This window comes from Protomyctophum parallelum (assembly GCF_964188405.1).
Source record: "Protomyctophum parallelum genome assembly, chromosome: 6".
NCBI lineage: Eukaryota > Metazoa > Chordata > Actinopteri > Myctophiformes > Myctophidae > Protomyctophum > Protomyctophum parallelum.
Window position 1 is genome coordinate 4,047,628 of NC_139701.1, and position 20,293 is coordinate 4,067,920.

Sequence of the window (20,293 nt, forward strand, 5' to 3'; positions counted from 1 at the left end):
ATAAATCATTGAATGCATACGTCCGTCTCCAGTGTTATGATTTCCCTGGTTCATTGCAACTAACAAGAAACAAAAAATATTAGGATAAATAAAAAAGGTTGAAGGGATACTTTGTATTTAAATCAGTGGTGTGAATTTTACAAGATTTTTCTACACTTGAAATCCTTTCATACATATACATAAACAGACACATCATGCAGCACCTGAGTCCTATTAATGTTGCTCGCTACGCAGTATTACTAGAACTGTAAAGATTTGCCCCAATAATGTATATGAATCATATAGTTTCTTATTGCATTCAATAGAACAGCAGCATTTCAATCTACATTCTAAAACATTGTACATTATAGTCGCTTACCAAGTTCACAAAATGAGTCTATGACATCATTACTAGGGGCAGTATGAATATGGAGTGCTGTGCAACAATGCCCCCAAATATAATGTAATTTAACATTAGCAGTTATTTGTTCATTTTGATTGGCCATCTACATTGCCAAAAATACCACATAGTATATCATCGCCCTAACATTGAGTACTGTAATAGAAATAATACCTTTGACCATGACATTTTCAGGGACAAAAGACATCAATAAATACAAATGGACCAATTATGAAAATCTAAACATAAAAGTAAGCTTTTTAAAAAAGGGGGAAAAAAAGAAGAAAAGAAAAGAGAAAATAATAAATTACGCAAGTTTTCACTCAATCACCCACCACCCAAAAGAAAGAACACAAGGGGTTTGCCTGAACCTTTTTTGGCTTAAAGTATTGATAAGAATTAAATTATGTTCAACTGTTCACATTTGGCAATTCCCATTATGCTGTACTTCCTTTATAGCACACATGGAATATGGATTGTCTCTAAGGCCCAATCCCAATTGCCTCCCTCAAGCCCTGGACCCTCATTGACTTTAATGACGTCAGCTGTAAGTGCTTGAGGCAAATTGTTGTGAAAGAAATGAGACAGCACTTTGAAGATGAGTCCGCCATTCATGACGCTTTGCATCACTTTATAAAAACTGTCCTTATTCACAGCCAGTGCCTACCTACATGCTTGGCCTATTTATACATGTATATCACTTCTATTTTAGTATTTAAGCTGATCGTTTTATTATTAGTTAAATAAATACACTTTCCTGTGTGATAGGAGTTGTAATATTCATATATAACAATATTCATTATAAATTGCATTTCCATATTATTTTACTTTGCTCATTAGTCATTTCTCATCATGTTTCCCTTATTATTGTTATTAAATATATAGCCTATCCTTCCATTCCATCTCCCTTTGAGAACAGTGAGAAAGCACTATTGTGTTTGTTGACATTCTAACTGCGATACATAACTAATTTGCATACTACTCAATAATGATTGATGTTCGGGGGATCCCCCTCATTCCCCTGGTAACGCTATGAACTGTGGGCAATTTATTTGCCAAAGTCAGCATCGATGCCGACTTTGGCAAAGGGCACATAAAGGGGCGGGGCTGAGCCCTCACTGACTTACCGATTTCAAATGGGACATCCCTCAAGCCCTCACAGACTTCACATGAACGCGCAGCTAAAACAGTGAGGCCTCATTGAGTCAGCAAGGGAGTGGATTGGGATTGGGCCTATCTATGATCACAACGATTGAAGTTGCAGACTTTAAATAGAGCTGTTTTTATCGTCATTCATGGTGAGGCTCCAATGGTCTCTGCAGTTCCACTGCTGGGCACGAGTCTCACCATTATGAAAGGCGTTTGCTTCTCCCATAAACAAACTCCTCGCCTTTGGTTTAGTTGTGCTTGGGCTGGAAGACACAGATTAAATACACAATCATGTAATGGCTGTCAATATATTTAGTTCACATTTCAAGAATCTTGCAACATGGACAGATGGGCAACTACTTTTACCTGTCCTCTGGGATTAGGTGACGAGGGAGGTGCAGGTCTGAAGTAGATGGTGTTCCAACTGGGCCACATTCCGGTGTGCAGAAGCTTGTGTGGGATTCACATTCATTCAGCCATTCTGGAGTTGACACTGCACTACCATCTGGCTCAGCTGTAAAGGAATTAGGTACTGTGATTCAATACGAAAACAGAAAAACAAGTTTCCATTTGCTGATCTTAGTTAGTTAGCTGATCAGTTAGTTCAAATGAATAAAGGTTACATCCAACCAAAGTAAACAAGGATAAATTGTATGACTCACATATTGAAAAGGCACTTTTAGACTTTGACATCTGAGGTTTCTTTGGGTCTGAAAAGGGAGTCAAGTTCAAAAACTGATGTTTGAGCCATGTCGCACGGTCATCCTCAAAAGACTTCCTCTGCAATTTAGACAGGGCACAAGTTAAGAGACTAAAAGTCATTAAGTTATACCGTTTTAGCATGCAATATTTACAATGTTCTATATTATTTCTTAACCCATTCTGACCTGAGATCAGATTCATACGAGGTTTCCGCCGGACACACACTGGTCTGATGAACCCATGCTGACCCGAGATCAGATTCTAAAAAAATGTCAGTCGTTCTTCGATTTTTCAAAAAATAGCAGACCTACAAGCTCGTATCGCGCCACTCGGTGGCGCGATACGAGCTTGTAGATCTGCTATTTTTAAATAGCTAAAGCACGACATGATGCCGACACCAAAATGGGTGCCCGTTCAGAATGGGTTAAGTTATACCGTTTTAGCATTCAATATTTACAATGTTCTATATTATTTCTTAATATAACGGACTGACAATTTAGGATTGTGTCATGAGAAGATTTGATAGCAGGTTAATTTCTTTGAGTGTGCCCTTTGCGTTGGTGGGTGGTTCAAGGTGATTTAACGTTATTTGCAAAAGCACATTAGAATAATGTGCAACGTATGATATGATATAGTACTTTATTGTCAGTTCACACTGAAATTTGTCTTGCGACCCAGCAGCCATGTATGCAGAAACACATATACACACATTTGACATAGCACAAAGAAAAACACAACACAATCGACAGGTGGACAAAAATGAGTATTAGTAGAAGTAGCACGGCTTGGGTGTGGCAAGTCATTTAGTAAGTACTGGGAGCTGATGGTAGGTGTTGCACTCAGCAATCCATCTGCCAGGGGTATAGCGCAGTGCGAAACAGGGATAGACTCCCCTGCTCTACTACTAGAATAATGCCCACACAGAGTGTGGAGGGGTGTTGTCCAGGGGATTTCCTTTTTTTTTTTACTGCTAGGTGTGTTTTGTTTTGTGTTTGTTTTTTCTTGTCTTTTTATTTTGTGTAAGTCATGTGAATTTTGTATGCTTTATTGAAAAAATCATTAAAAAACTTTGATTACAAAAAAGAAAAAGAATAATATATTTTCTTCATCACATTTTATCATTTTCTTTACAAGGTGTTGTTTTTTCCTTCTTCAAACATACCTCATGGCTCAGTCTTATGGCAGCCTCTGTGAAGTTCCTTCTCTCTTTCTCCAAGTTCCTTCTCTGCTCTCCAAGGGTCTTCCACTCCTCTCGGAGGCGTTCCTTCTCCTCCAGCATGTAGCAGTCGTTCAACAGCGATGCCGTCTCTTCATCACATGGAGAACTCAGCTGTTGCTACAAGACCAGAGGGAGGGAAGTGTATGTTGCGAGAACACCACCACATCCTGTCGGTCTGAGCGGTGGGGTGGAGGGTGGAGAGGGGCTAGAGACTAGGGGTGGTTCTGCTGTGCAGGAATTTACTGTTAAGCCCTTTGTGTGTTTTGGTCAGGACACATTTCCACGTAATGAATCATTCGGAGAATAGTTACAATAGAGCACCGAAGTCCTGACGTCACTGTCAGTAGAGGGCGTCAGTCCCCAGGTTCGTGTACTTTTTATTTACATTGTAATCTCCATAGGGGGATTTTTAGATCGCCTCATGTAAGAACTGTGCTTGAAAAATAAACCGTTCACCCCGGCCTTTTCACACTTTACATATGGATATGAAGCATCGACTGAAGGTGGAAATGTACAAATATACACAAAGAGTAACAAAATAAGCGTTAGAAACGAGTCAAACAACCCAGAGACTACATTTCCGGGTAGGCGGGTGGCTGCATCTGCCCGTTGCACAACAGACTGAATGTTAATTACGTTTATTTTTATTTGATTGATATTTAGTGGTTAGTAGGAGTCGAATCACCACCAGCTGAGCTAACGTCAACGAGGAATCTCAGGAACGCAATGTGTTGACAGCTGGGCGTGACGTATATTAGCGGCGACATATGTAGTTTCAAGGCTTTTGCTTTTCCAATTTCTCCAGAAACTGGCTGTATCAAATATGAATGGACATCATTAACGACGCACAGCCACTCCCCTGACAGAAAGGCTGGGGACTGGGGTGGGCTCTTATATGAAGCGACCTAAAATCGCCCTATGGAGATTTCACTGCAAATAAAGAAATACATGAACCTGTGTATTGGCGCCCTCTACTGAAAGTGACGTGGCATTTAGCAGACACTCTAATACAGAGCGAGTTACAATCCTAGATGTTTTAATAATAATAGTTTTCCGTATCAATTAGATGAATATGAATGACAATGTTGCAGTTCCATTGGTTTTCAAAATACACCCCAATAAAAACTTTAACTGTTGTGCAAAGCCTGCTTCAAATGCTGCCTTTCTACAAACAAAAAATAAATCATTATTATGTCATCCTGGCTCATCTTTTATTGGCCACCACCGCACTGTGGCTCAAACTCATAATGCTGCTTGAAATATTAACAATACTAAAAAGTAGGCTAAATGTATTACACACATACCTGCAGTAACTGTTGTTGTGAACGAATAAAGTCTTTGCACTGTTGGATCTCCAGGTTCAGTCTGTCCATCTCTTTGTCATGAGTCTCCCTTGGTATTGTGTTCACATTAGCCCGCTCACCCACAGTCTGTGCTAAAGATGCTGAACAATCAACATACATACAGAATAAAATTGTTATTCAACCAAGTCTTGTGATATCATAAAAATAAACATTAAAACAAATCATGATAGTTCTGCCATTCACACTCATGATATTTTAGTGCCGACCTGCGACCTCCAAATTCCTATGATAGAACACATAAGACAAATATGAGTTGAAGATGCTTTTCCTACATTAACCAGTAGAGGTCTGATCCATGACTGATTCAAAGATCCCCTCTCATTTGTACAGGTCAGCCTCGGCAGAGGAAGGTTGTCAAAGCAACTTATCTCACAACCAGAATAGTACCGTTATCACCTTGCCTTCAACACATAGTTTGGAACATAGCATTCATTTTTGTATCTAGCATTTAAACCACTTGATATGGGGTGATATCTGCAATTGGAGTCCATGGTCTGGTATTCCTGGAGGGGCAGAAAGAGTCCCAGCATCCTGGTCCAACAAATGGGGGCAGGTCTGAGTGTGTCCCACTTGACCTTCTCCAGAAGAGCACACATAACACCGAAGCCAGTGTTTGAGGGCAACTGCTTTTCCTACAGCACCCACTAGAGGTTGCTGCTGATCCATGACTTTCATGTTTACGTTCAGTTCCTCTGCAGGTAAATGGCTTTTATTTATTTGTTTTAAACCATCTGCTATCAGTGGCAGTGCTATGACAACCTTTCTTTGTTTAGGCTGTACCAATTCAGGGATGTGGGGGGGGGGGGGGGGGCAACATACAAAATGCAACATACAAAATGGGAAAAAGAGCAGAATTGTGAGTGAGTGAGAGTGAGGAAGACTACCCGTACCTTGGCTGTCCAGTCTCTCCACATGGCTCTTGAGTCTCCTCCACTGAAGGCGAATGCTGTTAGTCAGCTTTTCACGGGCGTGGATGCAGGACAACTCTACACTGTCCTTACTGGAATCAAACACTTCCTCTTCTTCCTCCGAGTCAGACTAATATAATAAATGGGAATGCTCAATCAACATATTGACTTGACTTGCAAATGGGTAATTGAAAACAGCAGCATCCAAAATAAATACAGGGCCTGGCCTCACTATAATTTGAGTCATTTGACCATAGTAGGCTGAACATGTTTGATTCTAACTAAGCCCTCGGCAAACCATGGACATAATGGGCATCTGGGCTCTGTGGGATCATCCAATAAACTACCTCAGTCTCTCTCCCAGTCACAGTTTGGAATCTGTAGTCGTAATAGGTTATCTCTAGCCTGGCTTGGCCAGCCTCATAGCGTGGAGTCACTGAAGCTTTCTAAATGGTAAATGGTGCATTTATATAGCGCCTTTATCCAAGGCGCTTTACAGAGATTGTGCATTACATTCACCCATTCATACACCGATGGCAGCGGAAACCATGCAAGGCACCAACTAGCACATCGGGAGCAATTAGGGGTTCAGTGTCTTGCTCAAGGACACTTCGACAGTAACTCTGGGGGAGCCCACAGGGTTCAAACTGGCAACCTTACGGTTACCATCCAGGCACTCTACCCCTGAGCCACCGCCGCCCACCTTTCTCGCTCCGCCCACCGCCGAGAAGCTTTCTCCCCGAAAGATTCAGTGACTCCACACTATATATATATATATATATATATATATATATCTCTAGGGGGGAAATATATCTGTCATAGAACACAATGGGAAGACTGTGAAAAGGGAAGGGTGAAAATAAAAATGAAAAGACTTGCCGAACCTGTCCTAGACCTTCTTCATGACTCTCATGAGTCTCGTGTTTCGGTGTTGGTTTCTTTGAGCGTAAAATTGACATCATGTCTCTTTTCATCTGCTGCAGCACTTTCTTCAGCTCTGCGTTTTCCAGCAACAGGTCTTGCTGACGGCTGTCGTAGTCACTCAGCAGAGTCCTGTACATCTCCCCCTCATGTCTTAGGATGAGAAATATCATAATCTACATATACATATACAGTATCGACCTATATTTGTATTTATTTATGATGTGATAGTCAGAGACAGATGTTGTGGTAAGAAAGTTCAAAATACTCAAAAAGAAAGCTCTATAAGAATGTATTTGAATAGGAATATAATTATGTAAAAACAAACCTTGAACAAATCCTTGATTGGGCCTTAAAAAACAATAAAAGTAGGTTGTTAATTTAATACCATATCACTTACTTGATCTCTGTTTTTCCAGTTTTCCAGCGGCTCCTTTTCCCATCAGCTCTTCCAATGTAATTTAATACTTCAATGGCTGAAAGTGAAAGATCAGTGAAATAGAAAAAAATGCATATATATTTTAACAAGGGATAAAGTTGTCACGTTTCCTAAATGGGTGCAAATTCAAGCCAGGTTTAGGCTCAAAAGATTTTCTATTAAACCTTGTTTCTTCTCCTTCTTGTCAACCAGGAGTTGATTCAAACGCTCTCTGAGTTTGTTGAATTCCCTTTCTTTCCTCTTCATATCATGATTGTACTGGCTGGCCCGGTTTGCAATAATATGCTGAAGTTTTTGCACCTGACAAGAAAGCAATGAAAATTGCAATGTAGAACGGTATTTCAGTCACACAATGCGGTATTTGTCAGAAAAATCGAAAACAACACAACAAGTCTCATTACCTCTTCTTTTTCATTTTTCAGGCAGTTCTGTACGCTCTTAACTTTCAGCTGTAGCTGACGTTCTCTCTCAAGGAGTGCTGTGTTTTCCCTTTTGCAAAGTTCGACTTGATCCTAGGATCATCAAATGGCAGCATGGGAGAAAATAAATCAACACAACCATTAGAATGAACAATAAATGAAACAATCAGCTGAAATGAACACAGTCTGATTGGATTTGATCACTCAGATTTAACATTATAGCTCTGTATTGAGAGGAAGACATGAGTGTTGACACTAGGTTACAAATGATCAATTATTATGATCGTAAATCGTTTTCCTGCGTGGTTTTCACCAGTATTGGTGTCATGGTGGATTTTTGTATGGATTCCAAATCTTATGACCATTTCCTGTTCTTGTTACTATCTATGGTGCAGAGTTTTTTGTTTGCCAAGTTTCGGTAGCAGGTGGTGCTTATGTTCTGGATTGTGGATGCTCATGGGGTTTTGGGGTCACCTTTAGTCGAGTGTTGCTAAGCTGCAGGCAGTCCATGCTGCTGCTCGACTTCAGCTGCTCCACTTCCATGTCTTCCAAGGTGCGCAGGCCCCTGCGGTACAACTGAACCAGGTCATACATGCGGTTGAGCACAACCACCACATTAAGCTCTGAGCTCCCATCGGATTCTGTCCAAAGCGATGGGAGGCCAAGGGAGGACAGTTCCTGGGAAAGGGGCAAATAAAGACAAAAAGAGGGATATGAATGATGTTTCAAATTGGCTGCAATGTTGCCATGCGGTGATTTCTCTGGCATCCATCGAAGCAAAACGGGGTAAGGGATGCGAGGGAAACATTTCTTACTATCAGTGGTGTAAAGTAGCGGTAACTATACATATACTCAAGTACTGTACTCATTTTCAGGTATTCTTTACTTTACTGGAGTATGGTATTTCCAATTTCCAGTACTTTTACGTCTACTTCACTACATCTAAATGCTGAATATCAACTGTTGCCCTCCATGAGGCGGTTTAGAGTCCCAGAATATAAGAAAAACAGGCTAAAGAACTCTTTTGTACACCAGTCTGTTCTGCTTTTAAAGGATAATTCCATGCTAGAATGCTTTTTTATCTTTCTTACCTTTCTTTGTAGTTGTTACGTCCCCACCAAAGAGGTCCAGGTGTTTTTTTGTGCAAAAACTCCTTATTGGCTATTTTCCCTACCATAAGCCCTCAATGAATCGCATTGCATTGAATGGGAATTGAATGGGGCTATGGGGTGTTATGCTAGTTCGCTTATTTCCATCGAAAGAAGTAGTAAAGTGTGCCGCTTGGGATATTATTTACATTATGAAGAGAGGATATATACAAAGAAATTATAATTTTGAGCGATGGAAATAAGCGAATTAGCACAACACCCCATAGCCCCATTCAATTCAATGCAATTCATTTAGGGCTTATGATAGGGGAAATAGCCAATAAGGAGCTTTTGCACAAAATAACACCTGGACCTCTTTGGTGGGGACGTAACAACTACAAAGAAAGGTAAGAAAGCCTTTTAGTATGGAATTCTCCTTTAAACCAAAATCGGTAATGTTCTTGTTCCTGTCTGCTTCTGTGATTTGTGTCCAGTAATGTATCTTTTGTAATGTATTGTGTATGTCTCGTCTGTATCTTGAACGGTGACGTCATGGAAGCAAAACTAATTTCAGTGAAATCGTATCGTATTTACCACTTTAGTCCTACTGTATATACATTTTTGCCATTTGAAAGTAGCAGATCTGCAAGCTCACAACTGCTATTTTCAAAGGATTTATAATATCCATTGTATACATTGGAAAACTTGTGAAACAGGACATTATGCATAATGACTACCGGTAGTACTTTCTACTTTTAGTGTACAGAACAGATGTTCAGTTCTCCGATTTCGGGAGGTGTAGTTCCAGACTCTATATATATATACTGTAGCATTCAGAGATTGTGGATTAGTGGTCTGGCTACAGGAGACTATCCACATAGTATCTTCTCAGCTTTTCTATTTGTGCCTTCAACAGTATATTTTAGGACACGAGGCCTACCCTAAATTTGTTTACTGTATTTACTGGTCCTTTACCACGTTTATTCTGTATTTTGGCACCTGAGCAAGTACCTTTGCCTTACTCTTACACACCGTTGTTTATATATTTATGTGGTGCAATGTTCTGGGCTGTGATGTTTTTTATCCCTGGGAATTATTCCACAGGTGGTTATATAAGTAAGTAAGCCTTGCCGAGCCATGAGGCCCATAGGGCAGGAGCATGTCTCCTGTTTCTGCAGCTTGAGGCAGCTTGCTTGATGTACACCCCCTTGACATGATGTACAAGTACACCCCCTGGACATGACGCTAGTATGTCACAGGGACTTATCCCCGATCCAACCCGTGATGCTGAGTGCCAAGCAGTGAGCTAGACTAATTGGGTCCCATTTTGGTCTTTGGTACGAGCAGGGATCGAACCCCGACCTCCCAATGTCAGGGCAGACAATCTAACCTCAAGGCCACTGAGCTGGGATACTTCAAACTTCAACATAATAAAAAAATCAAGCATGTTGATTGTTTGAGGGACAATAGAGCTCATTTGAAGTGTTATGTTCTGTGTAAGTGGCGGCCAACCGTTGCAAAAGTGCAGTGACTGAACAGAACAGACATACTGTAAAGACAAACCTCAAAAGATCGGTATGGTATGAGCATCTATGCTGGATGTTCATACTTAAATCTGACAGCTTTACTACTTTACTACTTTTACTACAACTGGTCTACATACGACGAATTAGACCGTTCCTCACCCAGGAATCAGCCCAGCTCCTAATCCAGACAACAGTCTTGTCAAAACTCGACTATTGTAACTCCCTCCTTACTGGCCTACCAGCATGTGCACTTAAGCCTCTCCCGCTGATCCAAAATGCAGCAGCTCGCTTGGTCTTCAACCAGCCAAAATTCTCACATGTCTCCCCCCTGCTCCGCTCCCTCCACTGGCTCCCGGTCGCTGCCCGCACAGAATACAAAACTCTGATGCTGGCATTCAAAGCAACCAAAGGTATGGCTCCCCCATATCTTGCAAGTATGATTGAACCCTACAAACCCTCCCACGCACTCAGATCAGCCAACGCAGGGAAACTGGAAGTACCCTCACTAAAAACGCCGGGACAGCGCTCCACACGTCCCAAACTCTTCTCCCTTCTGGCTCCAAAACTGTGGAATGCACTTCCCATTGCAGTCAGAACTGCAGCATCACTCCCAATCTTCCGCCGTAGCCTGAAACCCCACCTTTTCAGACTCCATCATGGCCCATAGCACTTACCCTACCCCCTTAGATAGCATTTCTGTTGGTGTAACGTGGTTAATAGTGCTTCCACTTGCCCAGGCATTATATTGTATTGTGATCCAATGTTCTGTCACTTTAAGAGTTCAGGCGGTTGACGTGACCTATAACCTAATGACGTAACCTACCGCACTTCCTATTTCATACTAGCTTTGAAAGCGGTAGGTTGTGTTTATTTTGCTCTGCAGATTCTTTTATTATTTTATGTACCCAAAGTTGTTGTTTCATGGTACTGCATCTGCTTTATTTCCAGCAATTGAAATGTGGAAAACATACGTCAAAGCAGAGCAGTGATTGCCTCATTCTATGTTGTACAGGTACATATTGTGTTTGTCGTCATCTTGCTATTTCATACTAGCTTTGAAAGCGCAATTGAAATGTGGAAAACATACGTCAAAGCAGAGCAGTGATTGCCTCATTCTATGTTGTACAGAGAATAAATCTACTCACTGCTGACTGCTGAGATCCTGGTCTATGGTGCTTCATATACTACACAACGCAAGATCACGTCTGTTACATTGGCTTAGATAGCATTTGACACAGACTTATAGCATGTTATTGTATATAGTCATAGCACGCCATAGTACATATGTATAGCATAGTAGTAAATATGTATAGTTTATATGTATAGTGTATGTATAGTTTCATTATATAGATATTCCACTGTTACTTTCTTAGCTTACGCATGTTTCATGATAAATGCTTTTATGTGATGTATTCCCATGCTTTTGTTCTTGCTTAAATGTAAGTCGCTCTGGATTAAGAGCGTCTGCTAAATGCCTAAATTGTAAATTGTAAATTATCAAACTTTTTTGCTTTAAAAATCATGTCTTTCTTCAGATGAATCCCATTATTCTAGCATGAAACGCCCATCGTAGTTTTCAAAAACACAAAAGCATTAAGAATAAGTGTGACTATATGAGCATATGGTTACCAACCTGGTTGATGTATGATAAACATTCGGGCACGTTGTCCTCGGTGCAAAAGGAGTATTGGTTTCTGTGCAATGGCAGGGAGAGCACTGACGATGGCCTGAACTGTCTCAAGGGAGACATTCTACATTTGAAAGAGCCGCCAGGAATGTCCTTGAAATCTGCGGGTGACAAAATGTCTGTTGTCAAGCAGATATCTGGGTTGATAAACCATTATACAGTTATTAAGTAAAGGCACAGGACAGCCTTGTTCGTGCACCACAAAAGCAATGCAGTGGGTGGCCAGGAATTGAGGTTACCCATATAGCACAGAAATAGCATATATTAATAGCACTGATCCATCATGTGTGTCGATTTAACCTTTTCCTTACGCACAAGGCTGGATATAGAGGATGAGACTCTTCTTACAAACTACTGTAGTAGACAGAGCACTTCGCCGTTTTGGCTAGAAACCAATGCATGATGACAACATCGTATTAGCATCATGAATCATGATGATCCATCGTAACAATTTCATTTTCATCTTTGTGTGTGTACATGCGAGACATGTTAAGTGAATTGTTCGGATTACTATTACGTTGTTACATATTACAATTACAACAACTGTTTATACACACAGTGTCAGTCACACTAGCAGCAAAATGCTACTACAAATGCATACAGTAAGTGCTGCTGGTAAAACAACATTTCTCAGAGTCCAAACCAAATCTTTAACAGCTTTTACTCACCAAGGGAAGACTCTGGCATCACTGCAGTGCAGTTCCTGCTCCTGAATCATCCACTACATGTGCAGGACACAGTCGATTTGCACACAACACATAGATGAAGGCTGCAGACTGAAATAGACATGTCAGATTAGCAGTGTAAATTCAACACTGTCTGGATTAGAAAGGATTGACTGTGATAGATGCACTGTGCGTGAGAGGAACATGCTGGCTGCAGCCTAAACAACAAGGGAGGGAGGGAGAGCTGATTAAGAAAGGCCAAATCATGTATCGTAAACAGTAAGCGAATACACTTCTGCACCTGCACTTTATATCCTCTGAAAGAATGCAGGATTTGTTCCAAGATTTCTTGCGCATTTAATTTATTTGCACTGCAGCAAAGAATGCTCTTGTCATCCGAAGGGTGGAGAAATTTAATTTCAAATTCCAGATTTCTAAGTCCATTTATACATGCAAAAGAGACACATTTTGCACTCATACTTTCACAGTGTGGAGGAATGACAATACATTTGTGTGATGAAAATCCATTGTAGCAAATTGGATTTACGCCAACAACACTTATCACCAATCACCATCCATTCTAATCCAAAACACACATTTAACAGCATGAAGAAAAATATTGTAAAGAGTCAAAAAACAATCTTCTTTTCAAATCAGCAAATATAAAATGAATAACGGATAGCTTCAGTAATAATCATTACAGATGACCGATGCCTGGAACAACTGGTGTAAGCTATGTGCAAAATTACAGAACTGGATCATGACAAAACAAAAATTTCTTCTTAATTCATTGGTTTTAAATTATTCAGTAATGAAAAGCAACAACTGCTGCCAGTGTTTCGAGGACCCAGCCTTTTGGCAGACATAACATATGGCACGCCTGGTCACACTCACAGGCTTACTTAGCAAACTAATAAGACCTAATAATAGACGTAATCTTTAATTTAATGGCTATTAAACCCCAGTTATAAAACTATTGGATTACGCATTTTAAAAAACAGCATTCTTCAATCTCACGGCAAGAGGGGATCGGTAAACCTTGAGCAAAGTTAAAAGTAGGCTAAACTTGTAAATACCGAAATAAATAATCACAGGCCGACGATCCGAGATAATGATGCAAACCTGTGGACCAGTCGGTGCAAAGTGCTGCTCAATGATCACTTTGAACTGCGGAAGAAGCTGTAACTTTGTGTTTTTTAATCGTTTCGTGCCAATTAACACGTCTGTCATTCCATAAAGAGAGCACCCAGTCAGAGCAGACATAACGACGGTCACTCTTGCTGCTGAACGGCGTCGCTCGCCATACCGCGTCGACCACCACGGCGTGTAGGCAAGTTGACGACGGCTTTAATTCATTCACCACCTCCACCTCCACCACAGACCTGGCATGGCTAGGCTGGCATTGAAACCCACACTGGCCACACATGGCTTTTTTTTTTTTTACTTAACGGAACACAACTTGTTGGCTTTAGTTACTTACTCATTGAACGTTTATCCAGTTATATTATTCACTGTGTGTCCTCTTCTCCACTTGTCTGGATCCCGCACGGCGTACATACACAACACAACACGACGGACTGACTGACTGCTGACACATCAAACGTCGCCTGCCCTGTGCTGTGGCTCCTCCGTTTCCCTAGCAACCAAACACGTGACCCCTTTCAAACTTCCGCCTTCGTCACGAATGTTAAAAGTAAACGGAAGTGCGACGGAAGTCGTCATTGTAGCGCCTCTTTTCCCCTAAATTCCTTCATTCGTCCATTGCCTTCATGCCTTGTTGTTGTTGTTGTTGTTGTTGTCATCAAGCACTGTGCTGGGAAAGACGTGCTCGGGCTCTCCATGGGGAAATACATACGGCTATTTTGATGATTGAAGTGCTTGTTTTTTGTGTTGCTCAAAATCATTACCTTTGCTGTTGCACTGTTGCTTAGCTGTGAAAGAGATCCCAAAAGAAGAACTTTGCTGCTGGTTCAGACATCAAGGCAGAAATGGATGGCCAGGCAGGAATGGATGGTCATGAAGGGAACCAGGTCAACAACAAGCTACATAACTTCACACCCCTGCAGTTGGGAGGCCCTGCCTTTCTTGCAGGTAAAGATGTGGATGCATATTTACTGTGGCAATTTGACAAGTTGTTTGAAATTAGTATTTTGACTCTTTAATGTATATAATTTTTACTTTTGCTGCTGCTCAATTTTTAGAGCGTCGCAGTCCCGCCCCCCTGCGAGGGCACCGGATACACCGGAAGAGAATGCCCCCAATCCCCATTCATTTTCATATTTATTTATTATTATTTATTTAGAGAATGCCCCCAATCCCCATTCATTTTCATATTTTCATATTTATTTAACCCATTCTGACCGGGCACCCATTTTGGTGTCAGCATCATGTTATGCTTTAGCTATTTAAAAATAGCAGATCTACAAGCTCATATCGCGCCACCGAGTGGCGCGATACGAGCTTGTAGGTCTGCTATTTTTGAAAAATCGAAGAGCGACTGACATTTTTAGAATCTGATCTCAGGTCAGAATGGGTTCATCAGACCAGTGTGTGTCCAGTGGAAACCTCGTATGAATCTGATCTCAGGTCAGAATGGGTTTTAAAGACCTGTGTTGCCTCATACAAAGGCAACAGCCGAGTTGGGCTGAACAAATAATTAGAAAGAAGAAAAAAGGGCAGTGTACATAACAACACATTTTTTTAATCGTTTTTCTTCTAATTATTTGTTCGGCCCCCCCAAAAAAATGGTTTATTGTGATATTGTCATGATTTGTCAGCTCGGCTATTGGCTTTGTAATTGTATGCGAGGCTTACAGGTCTTTAAATAAATACTTTTTGAAAAGTTTATGGGGAAAATAAAGGGGGAATTCTCTTCTGGTTCCCTCGTCGTTCTGAAAGGGGGCAGGACGACTGCGACAATCTTTTGAGGCCCTCCTAAGTCCAGCTTTGAGGGTTTGTGTAAACACAAACATTGTCCTAACACACAGCTTTGAGTGTTTGTGCAAACATAGCTCTGATCCATAGCCTTACTGCTTCTGATTCTGCCATGCAGAAGCAGTAAGGCTATGGACCAGAGCTAGTGCAAACACAAACATTGCATGTCATTGACAATGAATGGCCAGCTTTGAATGTTTGTGTAAACACAAACATTGCGTAAACACAAACATTGAAGACGAAAGTGAGGACGCAAATTCTGATTGGCCGGAATGAGATGATTGGAGAAATTGTGATTGGTCGGAATGAGACGAGGTATGACGATAAGAACGCACACCACGGGTGTGATTGTTTTTTTATGTCATTTCAGGTTTCAACATAAATGTCATGCTTCTGCCAGCCTTGCCCTCGAAGCGATCTACTTTCTCTCAGCAAAGTCAGTCTGAGTCTAACAATGCTGACAAGACGTTACTTTATTCATTACCCATGAGGAAAACTCAAATCCGATGCAACCAGGATGACGCCTCCATTTGCGAGCCAAAGCCCCCTACAAAGGGTTTAACAATTTATAAAACATGCTGTGTTCCTAATTGCACCTTTTCAAACAGACTGCAACCACATCTCGCTTTTCATGACTTTCCAGATGACATCGAAAGAAGAAAAAAGTGGGTTTGTGCGATCAAACGGGATAAAGACCAAGCCATCAGTGTTTGTAGGGGCCGTACATATGTATGTGAGGAGCATTTCCAACCCGAGGATTACATAAAGTCTCCCGGGATCTCCCGCCTGAAGCCAGGTGTCACGCCATCTTGCTTTCAGTGCCCACCGCCAGCAGTTTACTTGGTGCTTTCTGAACACAACTATTGTAAAGATTCAAATGATTTAAAACTTATACTGCTCAGAATGCAGCGTGACAAGCTTCGGGCGGAATGTAAAAGGCTGGAGGAGGCAGCTGTTAGAGACCGTTACAGTGTTGCAAGATTTGCGGATTCTGATGATTCAATCCAGTTCTATACAAGGTAACCTCTCAATTCACTTGATGTCATGAATAAAACCTGGCATTCAATATGACACGCATCCATCCAATCCATATGTTCCACAGAACTGCTAATGTCTACTCTACACTCACCTCCAGTTGCCACTATTACCAGCCTGGTTTAACCACTGGTTTAACCCATTCTGACCTGAGATCAGATTCACACGAGGTTTCCGCCGGACACACACTGGTCTGATGAACCCATTCTGACCTGAGATCAGATTCTAAAAATGTCAGTCGTTTTTTTTTAGATTTTTCAAAAATAGCAGACCTACAAGCTCGTATCGCGCCACTCGGTGGCGCGATATGAGCTTGTAGATCTGCTATTTTTCAATAGATAAAGCATAACATGATGCCAACACCAAAATGGGTGCCCGGTCAGAATGGGTTAAAGCCCGCTATTCCGACTCACTTAAATAATACCAATTGGTATCGTTGATTAGTCACCTTTACAACCAGGTATAACTTCTAACTTCTGCAATTCTGGAATGAGCAACAAAATCCCCCAATATTATAATCGCTCTTTTGAGCAACCTGCCAGTTCGGGCCTGCAACTTTGACATCTGTCTGAGTCTGTGGTAACTTTGTGCAAATCTTGCCTGTAAATCTCTGGAAGAAAGCATATGGTTACTCTGAGTGAAGCAAGGGTGAGGAACTGGTCTTCTTGGGGTGTTCACCAGTCTCACAGAACTTTGTCCTAAGTTTGTAAATGGGTTATGCCCGTTATGGTACCAGTACAGGGCTGATGCCAAATAATGCTGCCACTCTGCGTAACGGAACATCAGCTTCCACTTGTCCTATTGCACGGACAAATGTGGCGTCTTTCCATGGGGGCAGTGTCGCTTCTTGGAGCATACACAAACTCAACAAAGTTGCAGTGTGCTGGCAGGTCGCTCAAAATGACAGTGAGCCTATTGGGGGATTTTGTAGAGAGAGAGAGGCACTATAGTACCCACACATTTAGCTGTGTTGCTCTTTCCACAGTTTCACGATCCTTACAAGTTATACCCCCTGGTAAAGGTGCAATCAACGATAAAAATAATAAAATACACTAGGCCTAATTGGTATTATTTAAGTGGAGATGTAATTTATGTTAAGTTTCCGAACATTCTATAACAAGTTCATATGCTATGCATGCAGTGCATTCATTATCCTTGCCAGGCAGGAAGGACTTCGTGTGGACAGCCGAAGGCCGGATACCATGTTTTTGCCCCTGTCCAAGTGTCCATCCATTAGTCCATGAGTGAACAGCTAATCTCCGATCTGATCGATGATCAGCATGAAACTTTGAACACACTCTCCCAGACAGACACACAAAGGACAGGGGCAAAAACATAATATCCGGTCTTCAGCAGCCTGGCCAGGCAGAGAGATAACACAAATTCTCTCTCTCTCTCTCTCACTTCCTTTTGAATTGGAGCAAAGTGAAATATTCAATCTGTACTATCTACAATATAATAAATCCATACGTTGTATTTGTTGTTGCAGGTTTCCAACATATAACCATTTTATGGCCTTCTGGCGAGTGGTTGAGCCAGCAGCTTCACAAATGAAATCTAATACTTCTAAAAGAAATCGGAAGGTGCTAGCTGTACCTGGTGGACCATCGGTAAAAATTCCCATTATACTACCGTCCAATTATAATTTATCGTCTGCTGCCTAAACCTAAACAATTATTTATTTCTGTAACCAACAAAGTGGTTTAGTAGTTGCAAGTGGTGTCTCGAATAGCCAGGCAATCAGAGATCTCTGCTTACTACAGATATATCTGGGGAAATAAAGAAATTCTATGTGAATGGGTTAAAACTGGGTGAAAACTTACAGAAATGTAAAAAATAATGGGATTGCAGAACCAATACAAAGACTTTAGGGTAGACAGGATCGGGGCGTTATCACAAGTTCCAAGCAGTGGGCATAGAATGTTGGTGCTGGTTGCCTCCTGTTCTAGCCACCATATTAAGTTTAGATCTCTGTTCGATTGACTACCTACTTACCCAGCTCAAATGTTATTTTATTTAGCGATGTATAGCTACATGTGATGTGATGATTTGTGTGTGTCTCTCCAGAGAGTAGACGAGTTCTTCCTGTTTATGGCTCGCCTGGTTCAGGGTCTCGAGTTTTGGGATTTGGCACAGCTCTTCAAGGTGGAGCATTCCTCTGCAGAGGACCTCACGAGATCCTGGGCCAACTTCCTCTACACGTTTTTGGCCTCTGTACCCATTTGGATCTCCAGGGAGAGCATCAGAGCTCGCCTGCCTGTGGAGTTTCAGTGCTTCCCGGACACCAACGTGGTCATCGATTTCATAGAGTTCCGTTGCCGAACGCCCCTCTCTCACTGGGAGGAGAAGGAGGACGAGCTGCGCTTCGCTGAGCACGAATGCGACGCCACTCTCAAGGCAATGGTGGGCATGGCACCCCACGGCCTGGTCACCTTCGTGTCCACCGTCTTCCCTGGTTCCTTAAGTGATGAAGAGGTTTTTCGGAGGTCAGGAATAATCCCTTTACTGACCCCCAAAACAGCCATAATGGTTGACGAGAGCCTCGACGTGGAGAACATTGTGCCGTGCCAGGTTCATCAGCTGCCTTTCTTGTCGAAGGAAAAAGACGTTGTGGTGTACAAGATGAAGAGATCCACCAAACTTCTGAGGCTGTACATCGATCAAATGTTTCTCAGAGTGAGGCACTACAAGTTGTTCAAGTCCATCGTCCCTCTGTCTACTGCCAACGGTCTGAATCAGATGTTCACAGTGGCATGCAAGCTGGTGAACTATCAGTACTGAGCCCTCTGTAATGCTTGGTCATGTTAGTGGAAGGTCTGTGCTATGGTGCTATCCTCTGAATCATTGTTTGATTTCAGGTGCTTCATGGGGCAAAATATGAACAACTTAATCCCTATAACGTATTGACCGATCCTCCAGATGTCTATATTAGGCCCTGCTTTTGTCTCCTCTATGCCAAATATCGTCACTGCAAATAGAAGATCTGCAATTTCCGGTGACCGTTCGCCCCCAGAATACGGATGCTAGGATACATGTGGTTACATTTTGAAATACTGACATGGGGAGGGGGGTTGTAACCATTTAATAACCGTTAAATGCTTTTTGCTAGCATACAATAAGGACCAAACATAGTGTACTGCACTTACAGTATATTGCAACACATTACAATAAGCAATGACAACATGGGTAACGAATACAATAAGAGTCAACATGGATGTGTTGTCTGTTACAAAAATTCACATGGGTTATATTTGGAGTTTCAGATTTGTGTAATCTGTATTGTGTCACAGCAAAAAACTACTGTAAGTGGCACTAAAGAAGGGCAAAAACCTGTTTCAGGGTTAAGAGTTTGCTTAGTATGCTTGTTATCCTTTTCTTACCTTTTTTATTAAACATTGTTTAAAATAAAGTAATTTCTCAACTTATTCAATACATCAGCATCCTACTATTTCTGAAATGTTGCAGTCATATCACAGAGTTTGTGGAAAAAGTACTCGAGTGTGTTAAGTAAAAGTAGCAGTACTACAAGTAAAGGTCCTGTATTAGAATTTTCACTTGAGTAAAAAGTACCAAAATATATATGTAAAGTGCCAAAAGTAAAAGTGCTCATGCAAAATGTCCCATCTCAAGTTTTTTCAAAAGGTTTAAAAATGTGTCAATCTTTCTACATTAACCAAAAGTAAATTGTTAATGTACTGTTCATTTCATCATGTAAATCTACAAAGCAACAAGTAACTAAAGCTCTTGAATAATTGTTGTGGATTGGAGTAAAAGGTACAATATTTGCCTCTGAGCTGTAGTGAAGTAGAAGTATTGAAATAATAGTACAGTATTTGAGTAAATGTACTTGTACACCGC

The 20,293-nt window shown here is 41.3% G+C and overlaps 2 protein-coding genes across 5 annotated transcripts; one reads left to right on the forward strand and one right to left on the reverse strand.

The window, feature by feature from the left end:
• Nucleotides 1-27: 27 nt before the first annotated feature.
• Nucleotides 28-14,042, reverse strand: LOC310860218 (afadin- and alpha-actinin-binding protein-like). Of its 4 annotated transcripts, none has more exons than XM_083767022.1 (14): nucleotides 13,947-14,042; nucleotides 12,470-12,522; nucleotides 11,748-11,902; nucleotides 7,975-8,178; nucleotides 7,483-7,593; nucleotides 7,246-7,381; nucleotides 7,043-7,118; nucleotides 6,606-6,795; nucleotides 5,704-5,851; nucleotides 4,754-4,893; nucleotides 3,393-3,566; nucleotides 2,191-2,308; nucleotides 1,895-2,042; nucleotides 28-1,791 (listed from the first exon to the last, which is right to left on the reverse strand). In XM_083767022.1, the coding sequence occupies exons 2-14, from the start codon at nucleotides 12,486-12,488 to the stop codon at nucleotides 1,647-1,649; spliced, it is 1,764 nt and encodes a 587-aa protein (XP_083623148.1). In that variant the 5' UTR covers nucleotides 12,489-12,522; nucleotides 13,947-14,042; the 3' UTR covers nucleotides 28-1,646. The 4 variants fall into 4 exon arrangements, 3 of the variants coding, with proteins under 3 accessions (XP_083623148.1, XP_083623147.1, XP_083623146.1); XM_083767021.1 differs by having other exon boundaries at nucleotides 12,470-12,577; nucleotides 13,947-14,027; XM_083767020.1 differs by having other exon boundaries at nucleotides 12,470-12,570; nucleotides 13,943-14,010.
• A 213-nt stretch (nucleotides 14,043-14,255) lies between these two features.
• On the forward strand, nucleotides 14,256-20,176 carry LOC310860109 (uncharacterized protein). The gene is made up of 4 exons (XM_083766875.1): nucleotides 14,256-14,557; nucleotides 15,771-16,419; nucleotides 17,925-18,045; nucleotides 18,503-20,176. The coding sequence occupies exons 1-4, from the start codon at nucleotides 14,455-14,457 to the stop codon at nucleotides 19,214-19,216; spliced, it is 1,587 nt and encodes a 528-aa protein (XP_083623001.1). The 5' UTR covers nucleotides 14,256-14,454; the 3' UTR covers nucleotides 19,217-20,176.
• The last annotated feature ends 117 nt before the right edge of the window (nucleotides 20,177-20,293 follow it).